General features: G+C 38.8%; 1 protein-coding gene across 11 annotated transcripts in view; it reads left to right on the plus strand.

The window, feature by feature from the left end:
* The window catches only part of LOC126356163 (pericentriolar material 1 protein-like), a 382,055-nt gene that overhangs the window by 230,384 nt on the left and 125,721 nt on the right, over positions 1-25,950 (plus strand). For 10 of the 11 annotated variants that reach the window (XM_050006912.1, XM_050006916.1, XM_050006913.1 and 7 more), the window contains exons 30-32: positions 9,445-9,698; positions 19,983-20,082; positions 24,554-24,616. In XM_050006912.1, the coding sequence (XP_049862869.1) occupies positions 9,445-9,698; positions 19,983-20,082; positions 24,554-24,616 (417 nt within the window). The remainder of the gene's footprint in view (positions 1-9,444; positions 9,699-19,982; positions 20,083-24,553; positions 24,617-25,950) is intronic. The other variant, XM_050006920.1, reaches the window with a different exon arrangement.

Consider the following 25,950-nt stretch of genomic DNA (forward strand, 5'->3'; position numbering starts at 1 on the left):
ATAACAACAAGGGATAAGAAAGATCACCGGTTCAGACAGTGTATATGTCTTGGAGGGGTCGGGGGGCCCACATTCAGTACATTGCAGAGGTTGTTCCAGCAGCCATAGAGGGTGTATCAGTTTTGATGTTCAGTTGTAAACTGCTGGATACTTTGAAAAAACTTAAAATAATTTACCATAACACAATCAAATTTGAATTTCATTTTATATACTTTTTTATTGTCCAAACTGATGGTGATCAATTTTTAATTAATGAACTTCATACTTGCAACATAACAGATCAGTAAGCTACACAGACTTCAGCTTGTGTGAATCAAACAAGTGGCTTTCATACATAATTCATACACAGTAAGCGTACAAGGGTGCTGATTTTGATGACTGACTCTGTGAACATTGATCAATGGAAACACTTAGTAGCGTGAATGGACATTACATAGCACATATATATTTCGTGACTATTCTGTGAGGGCATAAATACTAGGTTCTGTTTTTATGAGTGTCTTTTTGAACATGTGCTTTTATTCCCAGGGTTTAACAAAGCCCAGCAAGAATTCCTTAAACTTGAATATTCTTATTGAAATATTTAAATAACTAGCATGTTACCCTTGTAAAAGCATACAGAACAATTGAGGCTACAAAACAATAAATAACAATGGATTTTTGAAAAGATTACATATGAAGATTCAGATGGCACAACTCCAGTAATAAATATAGACTTTGAACAGAAGTCGGTAGCTAAGGTAGAATTTTCAAAATTTTTAGGTGTGTCCATTGATGAGAGGTTAAACTGGAAGCAACACACTGATGGTCTGCTGAAACGTCTGAGTTCGGCTATGTATGCTATTAGGGTTATTGCAAATTTTGGTGATAAGAATCTCAGTAAATTAGCTTACTATGCCTACTTTCATTCACTGCTTTCGTATGGTATCATATTCTGGGGTAATTCATCGTGGAGTAGAAAAGTATTCATTGCTCAAAAACGTGTAATCAGAATAATTGCTGGAGCCCACCCACGGTCATCTTGCAGACATCTCTTTAAGGATCTAGGGATCCTCACAGTAACCTCACAGTATATATATTCACTTATGAAATTTGTTGTTAATAATCCAGCCCAGTTCAAAAGTAATAGCAGTGTGCATAGCTATAACACCAGGAGAAAGGATGATCTTCACTATGCAGGGTTAAATCTGACTTTGGCACAGAAGGGGGTAAATTATGCTGCCACAAAAGTCTTTGGTCACCTACCAAACAGCATCAAAAGCCTGACAGATAGTCAACCAACATTTAAAAATAAATTAAAAGAATTTCTAGATGACAACTCCTTCTACTCATTGGCTGAATTTTTAGATATAAATTAAGGGAGGGAAAAAAACTAACTTAAGCATTAGTGTCATGCAATATTTTGTGTAATGTAATATCTTGTACAGACATCTTTCATTAACCTGACACATTCCACATCATTACGAAGTGTCGTATTCATGATCTATGGAACAATTATTAATCTAATCTAATCAGTATTCTCTGATCTTTCTATAACGACAGTTTTGAATGAAGATATTTTCATAGTTATTCATTGTTCAGAAAAACAAGGTACTTGTTAGAAAGAAGGAAATGAGGACTGTCAAGTAAGATATTCCAATCCTAAAACTGTTGTTAATGGGTTGAAATTTTAAAGTGCATGTGGTTTTCACATGAATCCTACATTTTGAATACCTCTTGACATAAAGCATGTGAACATGAATTTTTTCACTAATGTTACTAGCTGCATGTAAACTATAAAGTGAATAATAAAGTTCAGAAAAATACCAGCCAAAAAAGAATTTGGTGATTTCTTATATTCCTGATATACTGAGGTGATACAAGTCTTGGGATAGTAATATACAGATGACAATAGTATTGCGCATACAAGGCATGAAAGGGCTGTACATTGGTGGATATGTCATTTGTACTTAGGTGATTCATGTGAAAAAGTGTCCAATATGACTATGGCCACTCGATGGGAATTAATAGACTTTGAATGGAAAATAGCTGTTGGAGCTAGATGTCTGGGACATTCCATTTCAGAAATTGGCTGGGAATTCAATATACTGAGATCCACAGAGTCAAGAGTGTGTAAGAATATCACATTTTAGGCATTACCTCTCACCATTCACCCAAAGATGGGATTTTAAAATCACAAAACCAGTCGTGGTTTGAATAAATAACTAGTATATTTGAAGCGGAACTCTCTAAATTAATTGTTCTACATCAGATACATGCCAGTGTTATTAGATGATAGTTTTTTGGGTCACTTCTGCTACCTTGACGGTAGGTTAGTGTGATCTTTGTTTTTTTGGAACCACAGGGACCTATCATGTTTTAAAGGAAGGAAGGAAGGAAGATTAGGATTATTGACATTGAAGTTATTAAAAACAGAGCACAAGCTTGGACTTTTACAAGAATGGAGAAGGAAATTGGCCCTACCTTTTCAAAGGAACCGTCAAGGCATTTGCCTGGAGTGATTTTGGGAAATCAAGGGAAACAGAAATCTGAATGGCTGGAAGTGGATTTGAAATGTTATCCCCACAAATGTGAGTCCATTGTGATAACCACTGCACCATCTCACTTGGTCTATGTGCTATTAATATTAGTTGGGAGAGGTGGCTAACTCTGCTGCAAGTTCTGTTATTGAATCTGACAGATTCTATTAGGTCCTGGGCCCTGTAAAATTTAAATGAGTTCAGCTGTTTCTCAACATCACTGACAATAATATCTGTGTCATACATATATGCAGTGGTGCGTGATTTAAACTGGAGCAATGTTCTTGGATGTTGATTTGTAAAGAAGTGAAAAATGAACAGTTGTTGTTGTTGTTGTGGTCTTCAGTCCTGAGACTGGTTTGATGCAGCTCTCCATGTTACTCTATCTTGTGCAAGCTTCTTCATCTCCCAGTACCTACTGCAACCCACATCCTTCTGAATCTGCTTAGTGTAGTCATCTCTTGATCTCCCTCTACGATTTTTACCCTCCACGTTGCCCTCTAATACTAAATTGGTGATCCCTTGATGCCTCAGAACATGTCCTACCAACTGATCCCTTCTTCTGGTCAAGTTGTGCCACAAACTTCTCTTCTCTCCAATCCTATTCAATACTTCCTCATTAGTTATGTGAACTACCCATCTCATCTTCAGCATTCTTCTGTAGCACCACATTTCGAAAGCTTCTATTCTCTTTTTGTCCAAACTAGTTATCGTCCATGTTTCACTTCCATACATCTACCCTCCATACAAATACTTTCAGAAACGACTTTCTGACTCTTAAATCTATACTCGATGTTGACATATTTCTCTTCTTCAGAAACGCTTTCCTTGCCATTGCCAGTCTACATTTTATATCCTCTCTACTTCGACCATCATCAGTTATTTTGCTCCCCAAATAGCAAAACTCCTTTACTAATTTAAGTGTCTCATTTCCTAATCTAATTCCCTCAGCATCACCCGACGTAATTAGACTACATTCCATTAACCTCGTTTTGCTTTTGTTGATGTTCATCTTATATCCTCCTTTCAAGACACTGTCCATTCCATTCAACTGCTCTTCCAAGTCCTTTGCTGTCTCTGACAGAATTACAATGTCATCAGCGAATCTCAAAGTTTTTATTTCTTCTCCGTGGATTTTAATACCTACTCCGAGTTTTTCTTTTGTTTCCTTTGCTGCTTGCTCAATATACAGATTGAATAACATCGGGGAGAGGCTACAACCCTGTCTTACACCCTACCCGACCACTGCTTCCCTTGCATACCCCTCGACTCTTATAACTGCCATCTGGTTTCTGTATAAATTGTAAATAGCCTTTCGCTCCCTGTATTTTACCCATGCCACCTTCAGAATTTGAAAGAGAGTATTCCAATCAACATTGTCAAAAGCTTTATCTAAGTCTACAAATGCTAGAAACGTAGGTTTGCCCTTCCTTAATCTAGCTTCTAAGGTAAGTCATAGGGACAGTATTGCCTCACGTGTTCCAACATTTCTACGGAATCCAAACTGATCTTCCCCGAGGTCGGCTTCTACTAGTTTTTGCATTCATCTATAAAGAAATCACTTTAGTATTTTGCAGCTGTGACTTATTAAACTGATAGTTCGGTAATTTTCACATCTGTCAACACCTGCTTTCTTTGGGATTGGAATTATTATATTCTTCTTGAAGTCTGAGGGTATTTCGCCTGTCTCATACATCTTGCTCACCAGATGGTAGAGTTTTGCCAGGACTGGCTCTCGCAAGGCCGTCAGTAGTTCTATTGGAATGTTGTCTACTCCGGGGGCCTTGTTTCGACTCAGGTCTTTCAGTGCTCTGTCAAACTCTTCACGCAGTATTGTATCTCCCATTTCATCTTCATCTACATCCTCTTCCATTTCCATAATATTGTCCTCAAGTACATCACCCTTGTATAGACCCTCTATATACTCCTTCCACCTTTCTGCTTTCCCTTCTTTGCTTAGAACTGGGTTTCCATCTGAGCTCTTGATATTCATACAAGTGGTTCTCTTCTCTCCAAAGATCTCTTTAATTTTCCTGTAGGCAGTTTCTATCTTACTCCTAGTGAGATAAGCCTCTACATCCTTACATTTGTTCTCTAGCCATGCCTGCTTAGCCATTTTGCATTTTCTGTCGATCTCATTTTTGAGACGTCTGTATTCCTTTTTGCCTGCTTCATTTACTGCATTTTTATATTTTCTCCTTTCATCAATTAAATTCAATATTTCTTCTGTTACCCAAGGATTTCTACTAGCCTTCATCTTTTTACCTACTTGATCCTCTGCTGCCTTCACTACTTCATCCCTCAAAGCTACCCATTCTTCTTCTACTGTATTTCTTTTCCCCATTCCTGTCAATTGTTCCCTTATGCTCTCCCTGAAACTCTGTGCAACCTCTGGTTCTTTCAGTTTATCCAGGTCCCATCTCCTTAAATTCCCACCTTTTTGCAGTTTCTTCAGTTTTAATATACAGGTCATAACCAATAGATTGTGGTCAGAGTCCACATCTGCCCCTGGAAATGTCTTACAATTTAAAACCTGGTTCCTGAATCTCTGTCTTACCATTATATAATCTATCTGAAACCTGTCAGTATCTCCAGGCTTCTTCCATGTATACAGCAAAAAATGAACAGTATAACACTCTAAAACTCTCCAACCCCCCTCCCCCCCCCCCCCCCCCCCCCACACACACACACACATCACTGCCGTATAAAAATTGAAGTGTACAGAAGGGGAGGAGTAAACGAAATGAAATGGTTGGGAAGGGTGTCATAAAGCTGTTGTGTTCTTTCCTGAGGCAAGCTAACCCACAACTTTTGTAACTGGTCTTGGGTATCCTGGATACTGGCACTAGAATGGAGGTGATGTCCAAGCTGGTTTAACACATGTTATGTTGAAAAATGGCCCCACAGTACTGTCACATGAGAGGTAACATATGACGATGCAGGATGTCTGTGATGTATCATTGTGCTGTAAGAGTTCTCTCAGTCACTATTAGTCATGACCTGACCTTATACCCAGTGGCTTCCCACACCATGACACAAGGAGTAACAATGTTGTGCCTAACAAATTCATTGGGAACTGGGACCTCTGTCCATGTCGCTGCCATACTCACCAACAATGGCTATTTAGGATAGTGCACAACCGCAATTCGTTACTGAACACAATGCAGTGCCATTCATTAGGCATATACACTTCCTCATAATGGCACCACTACAAAGACAGCCTTTTGTGTTGTGTTAACAGCAGCCAACACATGGGATGGTAATTCCCTAGTCCACCTGCTGCTAGTCTTCAACCAATTGTGCAGGATAGCACAGAATGTTGCAGGGCTTGCATTACTAGTTCTTGGATGGGAGGTGCAAAAGTGAAGGGATACAATGTTCTCGGTGCACTATCCTCCCTTGTGACTTGGCCCACCTAAACATTGATGATGGGGACACCTGCCATTAGGTTTCGATGCAGCACACTGTCACACCTGAATTTCCCACAAATCGCACAGGTGATGCTTGTCAGCTGGAGACCCACAATGAGGCTCCTTTCAAAATTTGACAGGTGCTGATGACAGTGTCTCACACAAATATGGAGTAAATCTGTTATACACAGTGATCACTCAACATCTGATGCTGTTCATGCTACTTACATACCCTAACACTGTCTTGGAATCTCTGAAGTCTTTTGTTGAAGCCTTTAACTCAGCTCAGAACAATGGGGCCAAGATTAGTTTTGAGGAGAGTGTTGGAGATTAGAAGTTTTGTTGTAACTCTGTGAACAACCCTGGTCTTCCCAACCTTCTCTGTCAGTCACTTGAACAATTCTGATATAATCTCAGAGCTCAGTCAACTGCTATTAGTTGTTAGTTGCATGCTATTTCCTTGAAACATAGTAAAATCCAATAGCACCACTTGCTATAATACCACTGCCAACATATATAGGTTTTTTCTGTCTTTTCTATATGCAATACATCTACAATGTGGTGACAAAAGTTAAGGGGTGCCTACTAATATCATATCGGATCTCCTTTTGTGCAGCACCATGTGGCAACTTGACGTGGTACGGACTCAACAAGTCATTGGACGTTCCCTGCAGAAATATTGAGTGGTGCTTCCTCTATAGTTGTCCAAACTGAGAGAAGTGTTGCCGGTGCACAATTTTGTGCACGAACTGATCTCTTAATTATGTCCCATAAATGTTTGATAAGATTCATGTCAGGTGATCTCTGTGGCCAGATCATTTGCTCAAGTTGCCCGGAATGTTTTTCAAACCAATCGCAAACAATTGTAGCCCAATGACATGGCGCATATCCAGTAATAAAAATTTTATTGTTGTTTGGGAATGTGAAGTCCAGGAATGACTGCAAATGGTCTTCGAGCAGCTGAACATAACCATTTCCAGTCAGTGATCAATCAGTACAGTTGGACCAGAGGACACAGTCCATTCCTTGCACAGTGGCTTGTTGACAATCTGGGTTCATGGCTTCATGGGGTCTGCACTACACTTGAACCTTACTTTCAGCTCTTACCAACTAAAATTGGATCTCATCTGACCAGACCACACTTCTCTAGTTGTCTAGGATCCAGCCGACATGGCCATGCTGTTAGCAAAGGCACTTGCATTGATTGCATGTTATCATAGACTACTGAAGCCAAATTTCACAACAGTGTCCTAACAGATACATTCATCTTATGCCCCACACCGATTTCTATGGTTTTTCACATGGTGCTGCTTGTCTGTTAGCACTGACAACTCTACACAAATAGTGCTGCTCTCAGACAGTAAGTGAAGGCCAGTTATGGTTTCAATAAATGGTTAGTACAACTGATACAGATATCTAAAAAAAGTTATTTATCATACCTCTCAGTTGTAGATGTTCTACATACAAACTTTGTTGTAGAATATTAAAACACTTTCTGAACTCAAACATAATGAAGTATTTAGAACAAAGTAAACTTGTCTTTGCCATTGGACATGGATTTTGTAAACAATGGGCACGCAAGCATCACCTAACGCTCTTTTCACATGGCAGCGTGAAACTCATGTATCGGGGCAGTCGGGTACATGCTGTATTTCTTTACTTCTAAAAACCATTTAACTCAGTACCACATCAACACTTATTAATAAAACTGATATGGGTATAATTAAAATCTGTGACTGAATTGAGGATTTTTTGTTAGGGAGGATGTAGCACATTCTCTTTCATCAACTGGTGTAAAAGTACTTTGAGTGTACCCAAGGGAAGTGTACTGGGATCCTTATCATTTATATAGTTCGTTGATAGGCTGGTGCACAAATTTGATTGTAACCTCAGACTTTTTGAAACGAACCAGTTATCAGTAATGAAGAACTATCTGAAAAAAAACCTGTGCAAATATTCAGTCAGGTCTGTGGAAGATTTCAAAGTGGTACAAAAATTGGCAATTTCACTTAAATGTTTAGAAATGAAAATTTTGCCATTCACAAAATGCAAAATGTAGTATACTGTGACTAAAATATTAGTAAGCCCAGTTGAAACTGACAAATTCATTCAAATTGCTCTGTCTAACAATCTGCAATGGATATGAAATCAACTGATAACATAGGCTAAGTTGTAGGGAAATTAGGTGAAAGACTTTTGTTCATTGGCAGGATACTGGGAAATGGTAATCAATCGACAAAGTAATGCTGAAGTTTATACAAAGGACTGACAAGTGATATGGAATGTATACAGAGAAGGGAAATAGGAACGATTACAGCCTTGTTTGACTCTTGGAAGCGCATCATGAAATGGTGAAAACCCTCAACCTGAAATGCTTGCAGATAGATGTGAACTAACCTGCGAAGATTTGAGAAGGAGTATTAAGTGACCAATTGGGAATATACTACAGCTCCGATGGATTCCTTCGATAGGAACTGCGAAGGCAGCTTTAGACTAACTACAGCCTGCACAGAGCCACTGAAGCAGCTATTCTTCCTGCATTCAATATTGGAATGGAATGGAAAGGAACTTTAATGGGTTTAGGGGGTTAGTGGGAGTCTCCCCAAACCCTTTGCACTCACACTCCTTCCTAACAGCATCCCCTTCTATTCTGTCACCTGCTCTCAATCCACACCACAAGTCATCGTCCCGCTGTGCTTCACGAACTCACTGGCTCTGGTGCCTGTTTGTTTCATTTCCATCCTGTGCGTCTGCTGCCTCCCTCCCTTTGCATTCCTATCTTGCACACCTGGTGCCTTCCTCCAAACCATCCTCCGTCCTTTCTCCAAGTCCTTCTCCCCTCACCTTGACACTTTTCTTACCTCACCCATCCCCCACACCACAACCCTTCATCCCAGTTCCCCAGTTTACATGCCAAACTGCAGTACTCACAATGTGGATTCAGCTGCTTTGTTGTAACTGTATGTGTGTGTGTGTGTGTGTGTGTGTGTGTGTGTGTGTGTGTGTTTGTGTGTGTGTGTGTGGGCGCGTGTGTGTATGTGCACATATGTGCTTGTGTGTTTGTGCCTGTGTGGGCGGTCATCTAAGTGCTAAAAAAGTTTTTTTATTTTTTTATGTGTGCCTGTCAATGATTCAAGGTGAGTTGTTTCCTTTACTTCTACCTTTGATATTACATGATTTTTCTAAAATTGTCTGCTGTCTCCAATTCCCTTCCACATATACACCCTTCTTTCATTGTTCACAAATCAAGTATCCACAATGATTAAGTTGTACTCTGTGCAAAATTCTGTCAGCCAGCTGCCTCTTACATTCCTTTTTCCCCGTCTTCTACTATTTTTCCTTCTCTTCCTTTCCACACTGTCAAATTCCATCCAATATCACAATTAAATTATCATCTGTGTGCTGTATTCTGTACATTCTTTATTTTTTTTTAATTGTTTCCTTAATTATTAATATCACCTTTTCAAAAATTAGACATATAACCATTGTTATTGATGAGTCTTCCTTTTTTCCAGTTGCAAGTTGGCTATGGGCAAAAGCTGGACTGGGAAGTGCAAGCAGTTCTAGTTGATATTATTCCTTTTCTAAAAGCTCATCTAGATGATATATGCACTCCTGCACTACTAGAAGCAGTACGAGAGTTGGCAGTGCATCTGCCACCTACACTTTCTGTTGCATCTAATGTTGTAGCGACCACTGCTGCTGGAGGTTCTCATGGGCAGCTTGATGCTTTGCTGGAGGACGCTTTACTCAAATTTCAAGGTTGTCGGTGAGTAAAACCTTGACCAGGACAATCATTACGGTCCCTATTTTATTACATCAAATTATTCACTTAATTCAGAACGTACCTATTTGCTTGCACGGAAAGTGTGTTCTGCCTCTCACAGTAAGTGTTAGCTCCCGTAGTGCAGAATAGAACCTTATCATCATATCTTTAATAGAAGTGTAGTGTTCTCTAAATTAAAGTCACACCAGCAATACATCAAGCTTAAATTGGCCTGAGTGAAAGGTAGTTGTTGCTCTACAAAATGTAAATTGCTTATGCAGTGCTGTAAACATTAATATATGGATGCAGCTAGTAATCCTCATTTGAGTCTTGTAAAAATACAACACGTGTTAAGACTCCTGCAATCATTTGACTGATAGCTTTTTATATCATCAACAACTTGTCTGTCTCAGGAAACTGTTCTAAGTTGGGATTATACATAATGAATTCAGCAGTTGCCGTATTCGTAAATAATTTTTCAGAGCTCAGTAAAAAGACATAATGCGTTCGAACACTATTGCTATCGAACACTATTGCTATAGTACTTAGTTATATGACAACAGAATAAATTCAACCATTATTCATTTGTTTCCCACATGTGCAATTAGTGTGTTTGCTGCATCTGCAGTCTAAAAGAACCATTTTTCTCAGCATATTTAGATGTGTGTGATTGATACTGATGTAGTTCATAAGGAAATTGGTAACTACAGTATATAAAATTATATGTTTTATAACATTCTTCCACACTTATTCATCAGTTGTCAGTTTCTACTAGAGGTGACTTGTTCTCTTCGATTGCACTTGATACTTTCAGCAGCACAGTGAAGGCGTGCATTTTGCGTGTGCCTGTTTTGCTGAAGTTGAATGTTGTGTGAAAGTGCATACTTTCCCCCTCTTGTTCAGAATCTGATGCACAGTATGTCTGATAACAGCCAAGCAAGATCGACCTTTGTGTGAATCACGCAGGTATTTAGTTGTGTGTTTCTTGCTGTGATGTCTGTTTACAATAAAAGAAGCATAGTTCTATGTGCGTATTCTGGGCATCAAAGTCAGGAGATTATGTAGATAAAAATACAAGAACAAGCAAATTGTTGTGTGGAAATGTGTGTCAATGGCAGTGAAGTTTGTTGTTCTTTTGTGTAGCCAGTTGTGGGTGAAAAGTCAGAATTTGAACAATTCCAAGCAGCTAATAAGTGGTATTATTGTGCTATTTCTACAATTCAGAAAATTCTGCTGTGTGGGAGAAAAAATAATAAAATTTAACATAACTACGTGGTCACTAAGTATATATCTACATCTACGTGATTACTCTGCAATTCACATTTAAGTGCTTGGCAGAGGGTTCATCAAACCACAATCATACTATCTCTCTACCATCCCACTCCCGAACAGCACGCGGGAAAAACGAACACGTAAACCTTTCTGTTCAAGCTCTGATTTCTCTTATTTTATTTTGATGATCATTACTACCTATGTAGGTTGGACTCAACAAAATATTTTCGCATTCGGAAGAGAAAGCTGGTGACTGAAATTTCGTAAATAGATCTCACCGCAACGAAAAACGTCTTTGCTTTAATGACTTCCATCCCAACTCGCGTATCATATCTGCCACACTCTCTCCCCTATTACGTGATAATACAAAACGAGCTGCCCCTTTTTGCACCCTTTCGATGTCCTCCGTCAATCCCACCTGTTAAGGATCACACACCGCGCAGCAATATTCTAACAGAGGACGAACGAGTGTAGTGTAAGCTGTCTCTTTAGTGGACTTGTTGCATCTTCGAAGTGTCCTGCCAATGAAACACAACTTTTGGCTCACCTTTCCCACAATATTATCTATGTGGTCTTTCCAACTGAAGTTGTTCGTAATTTTTACACCCAGGTACTTAGTTGAATTGACAGCCTTGAGAATTGTACTATTTATCGAGTAATCAAATTCCAACGGATTTCTTTTGGAACTCATGTGGATCACCTCACACTTTACGTTATTTAACGTTAACTGCCACGTGCCACACCATACAGCAATCTTTTCTAAATCGCTTTGCAACTGATACTGGTCTTTGGATGACCTTACTAGACGGTAAATTACAGCATCATCTGCGAACAACCTAAGAGAACTGCTCAGATTGTCACCCAGGTCATTTATATAGATCAGGAACAGCAGAGATCCCAGATCGCTTCCCTGGGGAACACCTGATATCACTTCAGTTTTACTCGATGATTTGCCGTCTATTACTATGAACTGTGACCTTCCTGACAGGAAATCACGAATCCAGTCGCACAACTGAGACGATACCCCATAGGCCCGCAGCTTGATAAGAAGTCGCTTGTGAGGAAAGGTGTCAAAAGCTTTCCGGAAATCTAGAAATACGGAATCAACTTGAGATCCCCTGTCGATAGCGGCCATTACTTCATGCGAATAAAGAGCTAGTTGCGTTGCACAAGAACGATGTTTTCTGAAACCATGCCGATTATGTATCAATAGATCATTCCCTTCGAGGTGATTCATAATGTTTGAATACAGTATATGCTCCAAAACCCTACTGCAAACCGATGTCAATGATATAGGTCTGCAGTTCGATAGATTACTCCTACTACCCTTCTTAAACACTGGTGCGATCTGCGCAATTTTCCAAACTGTAGGTACAGATCCATCGGTGAGCGAGCGGCTGTATATGATTGCTATGTAGGGAGGTATTGTATCAGCGTAATCTGAAAGGAACCTAATCGATATACAATCTGGACCTGAAGACTTGCCCGTATCAAGCGATTTGAGTTGCTTCGCAACCCCTAAGGTATCTACTTCTAAGAAACTCATGCTAATAGCTGTTTGTGTTTCAAATTCTGAAATACTCCATTCGTCTTCCTTGGCAAAGGAATTTAGGAAAACTGCGTTCAATAACTCCGCTTTAGTGGCACAGCTGTCGGTAACAGTACCATCGGCACTGCACAGCGCAGGTATTGACTGCGTCTTGCCGCTTGTGTGCTTTACATGCAACCAGAATTTCTTCGGATTTTGTACCAAATTTCGAGACAATGTTTCGTTGTGGAACCTATTAAAGGCATCTCGCATTGAAGTCCGTGCCAAATTTCGCACTTCTATAAATTTTAGCCAATTTTCAGGATTTTGCATTCTTCTGAACTTTGCAAGCTTTTTCTGTTGCCTCTGCAACAGTGTTCGGAACTGTTTTGTGTGCCATGGGGGATCAGTTCCATCTCTTACCAATTTGTGAGGTATGAATCTCTCAATTGCTGTTGCTACTACATCTTTGAATTTGAGCCACATCTCGTCTACATTTGCATAGTCAGTTCGGAAGGAATGGAGATTGTCTCTTAGGAAGGCTTCTAGTGACACTTTATCTGCTTTTTTAAATAAAATTATTTTGCGTTTGTTTCTGGCGGATTTGGAAGAAACGATATTGAGCCTAGCTACAACTACCTTGTGATCACTAATCCCTGTATCAGTCATGATGCTCTGTATTAGCTCTGGATTGTCTGTGGCTAAGAGGTCAAGTGTGTTTTCGCAACCATTTACAATTTGCGTAGGTTTGTGGACTAACTGCTCAAAATAATTTTCGGAGATAGCATTTAAGACAATCTCGGAAGATGTTTTCTGCCTACCACCAGTTTTGAACAAGTATTTTTGCCAACATATCGAGGGAAGGTTGAAATCCCCACCAACTATAACCATATGAGTGAGGTATTTATTTGTTACGAGACTCAAATTTTCTCTGAACTGTTCAGCAACTATATCATCGGAGTCTGAGGGTCGGTAGAAGGAGCCAATTATTAACTTAGTTTGGCTGTTAAGTATAACCTCCATCCATACCACCAATTCTGCCTAATCTATCATTCCTGTCAAATATTTTGCCGTTTCAGGAACAATCACAAAAATGTTCTGCTTTCAAATCCAAAATACACGTAATCACTTTAAAGGTAATGTGGCATTATGCTTTGTCTTAATCTCTAGAGAAATTGCAATACACATAATCTTATCTTGCCTGGAAATACCCATAATCAATTTTTCAAGTAGAATACCTAAGACTTGCAGTGACATTTTATTGAAAACACATTGATGTGACAAGTTGACATTATAATTCAAGTGTGTTCATTGCATCTATTCAGCCAGCTTGGATACATACCCATTTGTTCCTGCATATCTGCACTCAAATTCTTCATTCCTATATATTTAAAAGAGGATTCATCATTTCTTCTTGTGCTTTCCTTCCCTCCAGGTTAAGCTCACATTTCATCCATAAGAGCCTTGACATGTACCACATTTCCTGGGGTTGTGTGAGAAGTTCATTGATGAAATTTTCCTGTGTTAGTCATTAAAGCCTTCATATGTTGGCCTATTGACAATCAAACATGTTTCATTTAGCATCTCTGGATTAATAGTTCTGCGTCTTGTTATACATCTAAGTTACATATTTATCCAGTGATTGTTCAACTATTCTCCTAAATCCACAGTTCCCCTACATGCTCCTTGCCAAACTAAATGTTTCAAACTCCTCCTTGAACTGTGACATTATGCGTCTTTATCTGGTTTACCAAACAGGTAAGTCCTTCTATGTGTTTTATAGCCTTTTCTGCTTTGGTGGTCATTGTTGCTAGAACTTTTTCAAGATCACTGATACTGCTTTCAACATGAACATCTCAAAGAAATCCAGTCTACTTTTTGCCATTAGATGTAATATATTTCTGAACTAATTGTTCTAGATAGTTTTGAGAGAAGGCCTGTAGTATTATTTCACAGGATGTCGTGTCATTCCCACAACTTTAAAAAAAGTGTAACTATTGCAGTTGATTTTTGAATAAACATCTCAGTCTTTCTCTTCCAATGATTACAGTATGGTAGGGGAACATACGCACCAGCGAGCTGAGATTTTCTCTGAAACTTCAGTTACATCGGTTACACAATTAAAATTTTTTACCCACTCAGTTGATTTAAGGAGAGGAGCTTGTATAGGTGGTCGGAGAGTGGAATGTATAAAATTTGCAAACAACATTGTTGTGACGGCAGAGAGTGCAAGAGAGATGGAACACATGTTAGATGATCTAAACTCAACAGTCAAAGAATATGGAATGAAGATTAACAAAGAGAAAACAAAAAGCATGGTAATTGGAGGAAAGAGGAGAAAATGTTGTATGAAAATGGGGGAGAGGAAATAGAGCAAGTGAATAACTTCAATTACTTGGGAAGTGTAATAATGGATGATATGTATTGCTCAACAGAAATTAGGAAAGGAATTGCAATGGCTAAAGAAAGATTCAAGAGGAAACAGAAATTACTTTGTGGACCACTAAACATAGATCTGAGGAAAAGACTTGCCAAATGTTGCATCTGGAGCATTGCACTATATGGTGCAGAGACCTGGACATTGAGTAAGGAAGATGAAAGAAGATTGAAGGCACTAGAGATGTGGATATGGAGAAGAATGGAAAAAGTGAGATGGGAAGACTGAGTAAGGAATGAAGAAATATTAAGAAGAGTTGGAGAAGAAAGAAACATGCTGAAAGTTATCAGAAAGAGAAAACGGAACTGGATTGGATACTGTTTGAGGAGGGAATGTTTATTGAAGGAAGGAACAGAAGGGATGGTGAATGGAAAAAGGGGAAGATGACAAAGAAGATATCAAATGCTGGACAATACAAAAGGAGACAAATATTCAGAAATGAAAAGACTGGCTATGGACAGAGAAAAGTGGAAGAGGCTTAACCCATGACGAGACCTGACCGTACTACTACTACTACTACTACTACTACTACTACTAAGTTGGTACTGATCTTGTTCAATCTCACAAGGAGCTTCAGCTTCTATCTCAGTGAATTTGAGTTTCTTTCTTAGTGTGAAAGTAACATTACCTCCATTTTTTGTCAGCCTATACTATCAATAGACACTTAGATTCACCCCAAAAATGTCAGTGCTGTTAATTTTGGTTTTTAGCAGACAGCATAATTTGTGGCACAATATGGATAAAAGTGGAATCTATTGATCATACATATCCTGAGCTATCCATGAATTGTAAGACTGCTAGTGAAAGGAACTATGGTGGTTAAAAATTGTAGAAGGCAACCAAGCTTGACTACAGGTAGCGGGTTGAAATGGACATAACTAGCAGTAGTTTTCCAGATATGAAGAGGCTCTTGCAGGATAGGCTATCATAGAGGGATGTATGAAACCAGTCTTCAGCCTAAAGTCCACAACTGTCTCTCTGCACCTAGAATTATGTGAATTCAAATTTATTTTGGGAGCACTTTCTGGTACATGATTGCAAATACCTCCCCAGTTAATCATTGGAATTGGAATAGTCTCAAGGGGTGGTTGGGGGGCATTTGGGGTAAAGAGTGGGAGATGTCTCTAGAGTTTATACTAACACTCTGGTGCTCATACAGCTATTATTATCTGACTGGATGGAGTGTCACCTAATCAAAAAGAATACCTTGTCTGCACCATTCATACTTCCCTGGGTAGCAGTCTCTGATGTGTTGTCCATCCCTGACCCATTCAACGGGACTCTACAGTTTACAACACTATGACACAAATCTAGGAAGTTGCAGCGTAGCTTGTCACAGAATATTTAATAATTATTTTTCATTCCTTCAGCTTGACTCAGAACCAAGCGGGCAGTGATCTGTGCTGGAGGCAATGTTGCAGATACTGAACTTTGTTGAAATTCCAAGGGCAAGACTGGTTTCCCAACCCTATTTGCAAGTCACTGGAATGATCTGAGAATGACATCAGATTCCAGAAGGTAGGCATCATTTGTTTCAGCATGCACCACAGTCTGCAGCTGACTGCATCCTAATCCTTCAGTAGATACTGAAACAGTCTGTTCAACATGTTTGATGAGGCCTCTGGCCATACACACTTAGTGCACCTGGTGTTCTTTCCCATTCCTTTCTGTGGTAGCATTGTTACTTCTCGTTGTGCTTGCCTCCCTCTGACACATGATGAGGCAGGCTTCCTAACAGATGAAATGTGTCTCATTGGCTCAAGTTCAGTTTCAGGGTGAGACGACAACACCTCACACTTGTTGGCTATAGAATGAGTGACACACCCCAAGTTCTCCTTGATCCCTACCTCCCCTACTCTGGACCCCAAAGTCTTCCACTGACATGTCACTCACAGTCGGGTAGATGTGTAGTGATGGATGCTATACTTCCTGGATATGGGACGGTATGCTCAGAATAGTATAGTACCTGTTCTATCTCATGTGTATCTCTTTCTATCTATTCTCTGCAGCTTCCAATCAATTGACAGCTCAGTCAGTTGTTTATGCACAACATGTAATCTCTCCTTCGTCTGAAAATAGCATTGTGGCATGTGCAATGTTTTACACAGTAGTAAACAAATAAATATTAATTTTTGAATAGACCATCAACATAGACGCCAACCATCAACGAAATAGTAGAAATTATCAAGACACTGAAAAACAATAGAGCCCCAGGAGAAGATGGAATTATTGCAGAACTATGGAAACTAAATGATAGAAGATGAACAGGAAAAATTCACAAAATCGTATTAAACATTTGGGAAACAGAACAGATCCCTTCTGAGTGGAAATGCGTTCTCATCCATCCACTCCACAAAAAAGGGGACAAAACTGAACCAAATAATTACAGGGGTATCTCACTCGTACCTGTCACATATAAAATCCTATCAAAAGTTCTCATGAATAGATTAGAAGAACAAGCTGACCCACAAATAGGAAAATACCAGGCTGGTTTTCGCAAGGAACAATCATGCATAGAGCAGATCTGGAATCTGAATATGATTCTCCAGATGAGAAACACCCAAAACACAGTGGTTACTTTTGTAGATTTTAAAAAGGCCTACGACTCAATAGTAGCGCTTTGCAAGACACTGGAAGAATTCAGCATTGACAGAAAGACAAGAGCAATCATTCGGGAAACATTAACTGACACAGACACCAAGGTTAAATTTATGGGGGATATCTCGGAACCATTTGATGGTTCAAATGGCTCTGAGCACTATGGGACTTAACATCTATGGTCATCAGTCCCCTAGAAATTAGAACTACTTAAACCTAACTAACCTAAGGACAATACACAACACCCAACCATCACGAGGCAGAGAAAATCTCTGACCCCGCCGGGAATCCAACCCGGGCGCGGGAAGCGAGAACGCTACCGCACGACCACGAGATGCGGGCAAACCATTTGAAATCCAAACTGGAGTGCAACAGGGTGACGGACATTCACCATTACTCTTTAATATCATTCTTGAAAAAATTATCAGGACATGGGAAAAAGAAGTCAAAGGAATCCAAATCGGTATTAGAAAAGATAATAGATTCAATGTGAAGTGTTTAGCTTTTGCGAATGACCTTGCAATCCTCACAAATAATAGAAAAGAAGCCACTAACGCCATAGAGAAGTTACACGAAATTGCACAAAGAACTGGCCTGCAAATCTCATATGAGAAAACGCAGTACATAGAAAGACTGCCACAAGGCAAATTGCCTATTGTGAGAACCCATGGGAAAATCGTACATGTACCACATTTTAAGTACCAGGGAGAAATCATCCAGCCATCAGGGATCAACCTAAAAGCCAATGAGGAAAGAATTAAAAAAAACTACAGAAAGCATATAAACTCATGTGGAACTATTATAACAAAAAGTCCATATCCATTAATGCAAAATTGAGGCACTACAACACTGTCGTACTTCCGGAGGCACTGTATGCATCTGAAACAACACAAATAGGTGGGCAAACTAAAATCAAAGAAATAGAGAAACAAGAAAGGAAAATTCTCAGGACAATTTTTGGCCCGATACAAGAGCAAGGAATCTGGAAGAAGAGACCAACATCAGAATTATAAAAATACACAGACAAGATTACAGATACAATAAGGAAAAGAAGAATGCAGTTCTATGGACATATCCACAGGATGAATGAAAACAGAATTTCAAAGCGAATTCTTAAAGTCATCAACTCAGGCAGGGGAAAAACAAAATGGATAAAAGAAGTTGAAGAGGACCTCAGACAAACACACATAACAGTAAACGATGCAGAAAATAGAACTGAATTCAGGAACATCATCAAAAAACACAAATTTGACCCCACAACACAGAAGAGACCAGGATGCAAATAGTCAGCGGAGCGAAAGAAACAACACAGTGAACACATGAAGAAAATTTGGGCTCAGAAAAAACATAAACAATCATCATAAAGGAATTCAAGTTCAAACGCTCTCTTAAATGGGAATAATCGAAAATAATAATAATAATAATAATAATAATAATTTCTGAATAGAAAATAGCTTCAAGAACTGAAGTGATTAACACCCAATAAAACACTAAAACAACAGCAAAATTTAGAATAAAATTTTCTGCTGCTTTGAAGCTGCTTGGAATTTTTAGTCCTGAAATTTTTTCCCCTGCATTATGCTCACTAACGGACTTTTAAAGAGGGGAAATTTATGACAGGTGCAATCTATACACATTGCTATTTTAAGATGAAACTTGTAAAAAACAGTAAGTCAGTTATAATATGCATAGGACACTATTATACCACACCAACAATGAGGATTTGTGTTACAAGAATTTGAAAATGTGAAATGAAAACTCACATGCACATATAAAAAAAGATGCCAGATAAGTTGAAGAGAAATAAAATCACATTGATACTGGTACACTTTTATGTTATTTATGTCCTAATTACTCATGAAGATTTTTAACGCATACTCTGTGGTCCATTTTGTTATTCTGTGTTTAATATGTGTTTTGTTGAACTCATTTTCTGTTGGAATCAAGACACTCCTCATTTTGACACAGTGTATAATTGCACATTTACTGTTTTACTGTGTTAAGAGAGCAATAATATGAACTGGAACAAAGAATAAATCAAAATAACAAATGCTATATAGCTTCTATCAATCTAGAAATACCTTTTGGTAGTGGCAGCTGAAGGCATCTTTCAAAGAAATGAGACAGAAATGTTTATATAGTATAAACTATGGGTATCTCTTATTGAACAGTTATGAAGATACAATTACAGCACATAATTTCCAAAAGGATGCCCTGAATTCAACCCCCCAGTTTCAAGAAACAAAATCAAATATAATTTTCTAGTGTGAAATAGAGCTCTGCCAGGCTTCAGTAGTCTATTTACATATAATGAAAAGTATGATTGATTTTAACAGCAGTGATATAGTATGTGTCATGTATTCAGCTCTATATAGGAAAAAAAATGCTTAATTTGTAACACACGTGCTACTGTTCTTGGAGGAAAGGCATCTTATTTTCTCATTCTTTCCAGACTGCGAGATGTTGGGGAAGAATTGCTCACTGCAATTGCTGAAGTTGTGCAGAGTGAACTGACCTTTTTGCGTTTTGTGGACACTGTTCGGAGAGACGAGGTAAATTAGAATGACAAAAGTGCTATTGTTAGTGCTAGTGTGATATTTGCTCACCTCTCCAAATCACTTTGTAAACATTCTTTTCTTCTTTGTTGTAAGTTTGTTATCAAGCCAATATTTCATTACTCTGATACTGTTATGTTGAGACCACAATCAAATCCAAATCCGAAGGCAGTGTTGTTAATGGAGCACAACATTTAGAACTGAAAGCATGTTTATTACCAAGGGAGAGTGCAGCTGTATATACAAACTGAATGTTCCAGAATGCTGGTCTTTATACAAACAACAAATATTACAGAATGTGCAGTACAACAATTGCAAACATAAGCTATTTGGAGAATTTTCCAGGTATGATAACTACTAAATAGCAACTAATTTCTGGTCAGGTTTGAACTGGTGACCTGCAGCACACCAACGAGCAGTGCTAACCACTATGCTGTGCTGCATGCTTCATAGCTTGTGGCATTGCTCCCTCTCCCGGCGAAACAGCAACTTGCCATTTCAGAAGTTCTCATTGTAGCTGCCTGCAGCACTCTGAATTCAGACCTCATCAGTGGTCCTCTGTACGGCAGGATTGACTGAGCGTCGCATTCTCGTTGTGTTGTTACATCCTCTTCATTATGACGAGCATGAAAGGCAGCACCTCACACCAAAGATTTGTGATTGTCAAGTAGGTCTTCAGTTTCGTAGAACCTCCCATCATTGACCTGCACCTCTGGACTGTATTAGGGCTATGTAGGGCGGATATGGACAATGTCTCTGCACTTTTATCTTCTTGATGAACGGCCTCAATGCTTGACTTCATATGTGACATCTGACAAGTGATGAAGGATACAATAATGGCCTAAAGTTGCACTTTAGTAACTTTTCAGATAGTCCTACTTTCCACACAGGCATAAAAATCCATACAAAGTCCTTGCAAAGTCTCATTGCTTGAAGTTTTGCATTGTAGTGCTCTCAGTCTTTCTCACAGGCATCTGGGGTCCATATGCAAGCCAGCTGCATTGCTTTTTCAGTTCTGTTGATGAGGTATTTCACACAGTCATACTGAGTATCATCTGGTTGAAATGGGTACAGTGTATCCATTCTCATTTTAGCTTCACAACTGTGGATCAGGAAGAACGGTGTGAAATATCTTTAGTGCCTTGCATTGCTGTGTTGTTTGCGAATGTCACAGCAGGCTGTATTCTATGCCAAACACTCTGTTTGACATCGCTATACAAAGAGAGTATATTTGCCAGTGTTGCCAATGTCTTATGTTAAAGCATTCTGTGCAGCCATTCATCCTGTGGGTAATGTCAGAGTGTATAATAATTTTGGATGCTAGTCTTGACCAGAAACCTTTTCCACAATCAGAGGTTACCACACAGGTTGGTCTGTGCTTCAAAATGACATCTTCTGCAATGAATTTTGCAATTACTGGAGTTTTGTCAGTTGGCACAGCTTTAGTGACAGCATAGTAAATGAAGTAGTCAGTGCAGATTATCATCCATCGATTTCCGTTTGTCGACTTTGGGGAAAATCTGCAAGAGTTTGATCCCAATTCAGTGGAATAACACTGCTGCAGGCAAGATTGGTACCACATGCCCCAGGGATAATTATTGCATGTGCTTCCATCTCTGTCATTCCTTACACATAGTGTCTCAACAGATCAGAAGAGACCTGGGGAGTGGTATCTGCATCTGATACTGTCTAGAGTCTCCATGAATCCCAGGTGACCGGACGTGGGAGCATCATGGAAATAATTCAAGATAGCTGGCTGTAGAGGAACTGGGGTGATGAGCAACCATTGGATCTTGGCTCCTCTTACATGATGTTCTGTTTATGAACTGGAATTCTCCTTTGATTGGTTCCTCCTCTTTGAATGCTTCTTTGGTTTTCATCAGTGCTGGAATTTCCCTCTGTTCATCAGCAGTGTCAGTTAATGTGTCGATGTCTCAGATTTCATCCATGCTGCTGTGTACCGTGAAAAGATTCCCTGAAAAGCATTCATCATTCTTGTGCTTTCTTCCATTTTTGTATAGCATTGTGATGTACTCCTGAAGTCTCAGTGCCCATCTTGCCAGTCGACCCAATGGATCCTTCAGGCTTGTCAGCCAACAGAGAGAATGGTGGTCCACCAAAATGATGAATGGTTTGCCAAATGAATATGGTTGGAGCTTTAAATGGCCCAAACAATAGCAAGATGTTGTAGAGCAGTTCATCTTTGACTTGGAGAGTGCTCTAGAACAATAAGCTACTGTCTTTTCAGCATCTTCCTGAATTTGTACTAAAACTGCCCCTATCCCAAAACTGCTATCATAGGTGTGAATTTCTGTCTCAGCATTCTAGCATGCTAGAACTGGAGATGATGATAGTGCCTCCTTAAGATAAGGAAAACTCTTTCTTCCTCCTCATTCCAGGAAAATTTGGAACTTTGCTGCCATAGTTCTTGCAAGGGATGTACCTTGATACAGATGTCCTTCATGATATGAAATGCCATAGTACAAGCACTTTTTGAGAAAACTTTACACTTCGCAAATATGTTGAGGAGTCAGAAAATCTCTGACTGTTGTTATTTTCCCTGGACTGGGATGGACTAAGTTGCCATACATTATATGTCCAAGATTTTTTCAATGAAGAGACACTTCGTTTGGATTCGGGTGAGGATGCTCTAATATGGCTGTCTTAGATGTTCTTCAAATGTCTCCAAAACTATAACGACGTTATCCAGGTAGCACAGACACATCATCCATTGAAGGTGTAGAAGCTGGTTGTCCACCACATTGTTGAAGGTGACTGGAGCATTACACACTCCAAATGGCGTAACTTTAAACCCACAGAAGCCATCAAGAGTTATGAAGGCAGCCTCTTGCCAGTTAGCCTCGTCAACATTGTTTTACCAGTAGTCTGTCTGCATGTTCGTAGCTGAGAAATACTTTGATCCTTTTTAAGAAGTCTAGGATGTCATCAGTGCATGGCAATGGATAGACTGCTTTCTTTGTGAGTGATAGCATAAAGGACTCCAAGAAAATACAGTGATCTAATTTTGCACATCTTCTTCACTTCCTTCCATATTATATGTTGTTCAACCAAGGACATTCTATGTGAATGCTGGTTATTTGGTGGATAATGCCTAGTGCTGATATGATTTACCAAGGGCCGTATGATCTGTCTTTTCTCCACTGTGGATTTAAAAACATCCAAAAATTGACTCAGAATGGCTATAACTTTCAACATTGTTCTTGAATTAAGACAGATCCAATTGGCAATTCGATAATAGCATCCTCTGTAGTGGTAGTGGAGCAGAACATGTTGCTGATGACACTGAGCTGCCCTTCCTTTGACCTCAGTGCCCAGAAACATTGACTATGTGTGCTTGTGCTTGTGTGAATGTGTATGTGTTTCTATTTCAGAAGAAAGATTTTGTGTGAAAGCTTAAATATTTTAGCATTTTCCTCTGTGTCATGATTAGCAATCTACCATTTCAATATGGATGTTATTCTATCCTGAAATTTCCATTTTTGCTTATTTATTTCCTGTCATTTTTGATAAGATACTGTAATAATCGTTGATTGTGGAACTTATAAATTTGTAAGTGGTATATAAATAAGTGACTATACTATTACATGCAGAAATGCAACACATCTGTTGAAATAATTATGTTGTTCAAACTACACATACTCAGATGACTAATACAGTGACAGCCCCTGCCTACTCCTTATTACCTTCATTCTCATGCGGATGATGGTGAAGTCATGTACTATCACTTATAGTGATCCCTCTTAAGAATTTTTATCATCCACAACGTGCTGTTGTAATTTCATATGGAAATATTTATTTGATACATCTCACATTTGTTTCAGCATCTGCTATACTCACTCTTCTGGGAATTTGTTCAGTTGTGAATTATTGCAACCACTGAGACATGACTAATGTAAAAGTGATATGCTACTTCATTAATGACACAGCCTCACTTAAACTTTTCTGTCTATTCATACTTATTTGTCTTGACCAAAGCACCTGTGCACAAGTTTCCACAAAATGCTGACCATGGAAACAATTTTAGACTTAAGAGAGTAAACCATTGTAGCTTCTTATTGTGGTTTCCATGTGAACCATGCATTGTTGCAGTAAAATATTCTTTTATGTTTAGCTGCACCATTACAAACATTACATTGCGTTATACTGATACAACACTGGGTAGATGATTGCATTCATAGTTACACATTTTATATCTTCATGCTAATAATTGAAGTAATGCAGCGTATTACACTCATGCACTTGTGTCACAAGGAAGGAACAATTAACTGTCTTTTTTACATTTGATGTAGACCTGTACATACCCCCAAGGAAAGTTCTTTATGTTACAAGTATAGATTATTAGTTAATTTTTATAACTGTATCGTATATGTGGTATTCAGATCAAATATTTTGCACAAAGTAACATAATTATCATCCTATTTCCTTTTTGTTGATTTGTTGTTCCCAGGAGCCACCTGGACCTGTGACCACTGAGAATATTGCAGAGACTTTCAGCGTAGCAGACAATCCGGTATGTACAAAACAAAGTTTAAATATAATACTTTCTCACACAAAACAGACCAAAAACTCCATCTAATTTATAAATCACATTTTAAATAATAATCCTTTAATATCTATCAATCAAAATAATACAAATTTATGGAATCTTCCGTTCTTAACATTTCTCAGCCAAATCTGAAGCTGTTGAAAATAGATATAATAGATCTCACGGAGTAGCAGGGATATAACTTGTGTAGAAACCAGACTGCAGTTATAGGAGTAGAAGGACATAGAGGCAGTAATTGAGAAGGAGTGAGACAGGGTTGTAGATTTCCCCTGATATTGTTCTGTCTGTATGTTTGGCAGACACCAAAAGAAACCAAGGAGAACTTTGGAAAGACTATTAAAGTTCATGGTAAAGAAAGGTCTCTTTTGTCATTGTAATTCTGTAAGAGACAGTGAAGGACCTGGTACAGCAGTTGAGCAGAATGGGTAGTATCTTGCTTAGCAGGAAAAGCATTAGAAAAAGAGGAATTTTTTAGCATCTAATGTAAGTTTATACATTAGGTAGCCTTTTCTGAAGGTATTTGTCTGTGGTGTAGCCTTGTACAAAAGTGAAATGTGGACAATAAGCTGTTCAGGCAAGAAGTGAACAGAAGCTTGTGAAATGTGGCACTATAGAAGAATACTGAGGTTTAGATGGGTAGATAGAAAAATGAATGAGGACGTTCTAAAACAAATTGGGCAAAAAGAAATTTATTGCATGTCTTAACTAAAAAAAGGGATCGATTGATAGGGTGGATACTGAGATATCGAGGAATAATCAGTATGGTAATAGAGGGAAATATGAGGGTTAAAACATGTGGAGGAAAGCCAAGAGATGAATACAGTGAGCAGATTCAAATGGATGTTTGCAGTACTTATTCAGAGATGAAGAGGCTTGCACGGAGTAGACTACCATGCAGAGCTGCATCAAACCAGTCTCCAGTCTGAAGACAACAACAACAACAACAACAACAACAACACATGTTGATGAAATATTTGCAAATATGAAATGAGGTCCAATTACCTCTGAAGTATGATTTTCTATGTATGTCACATTATATCAAATATTACTATCTGCAGTTGGAGGTGGCAGTGGTATATTAGAAGCCTTTTAACCACCTGAATTTGTTCAGCAGGGGGAGAATACCTTGTAACTTCTGATAAGTAGCCTGTGTGGCAGTGACTTCAGTTTAATTTGAAATCTCTCTCCAAATTGTATGGACTGATTCTACAATCTACTGTTGATGGTGATCCATTGGTCTGTTCTATTAGTGCTTTGTGAGATTAACGGGCAGCTTCCTGACACCAGATTTCGCTTGG

This window comes from Schistocerca gregaria, chromosome 3 (assembly GCF_023897955.1).
Source record: "Schistocerca gregaria isolate iqSchGreg1 chromosome 3, iqSchGreg1.2, whole genome shotgun sequence".
NCBI lineage: Eukaryota > Metazoa > Arthropoda > Insecta > Orthoptera > Acrididae > Schistocerca > Schistocerca gregaria.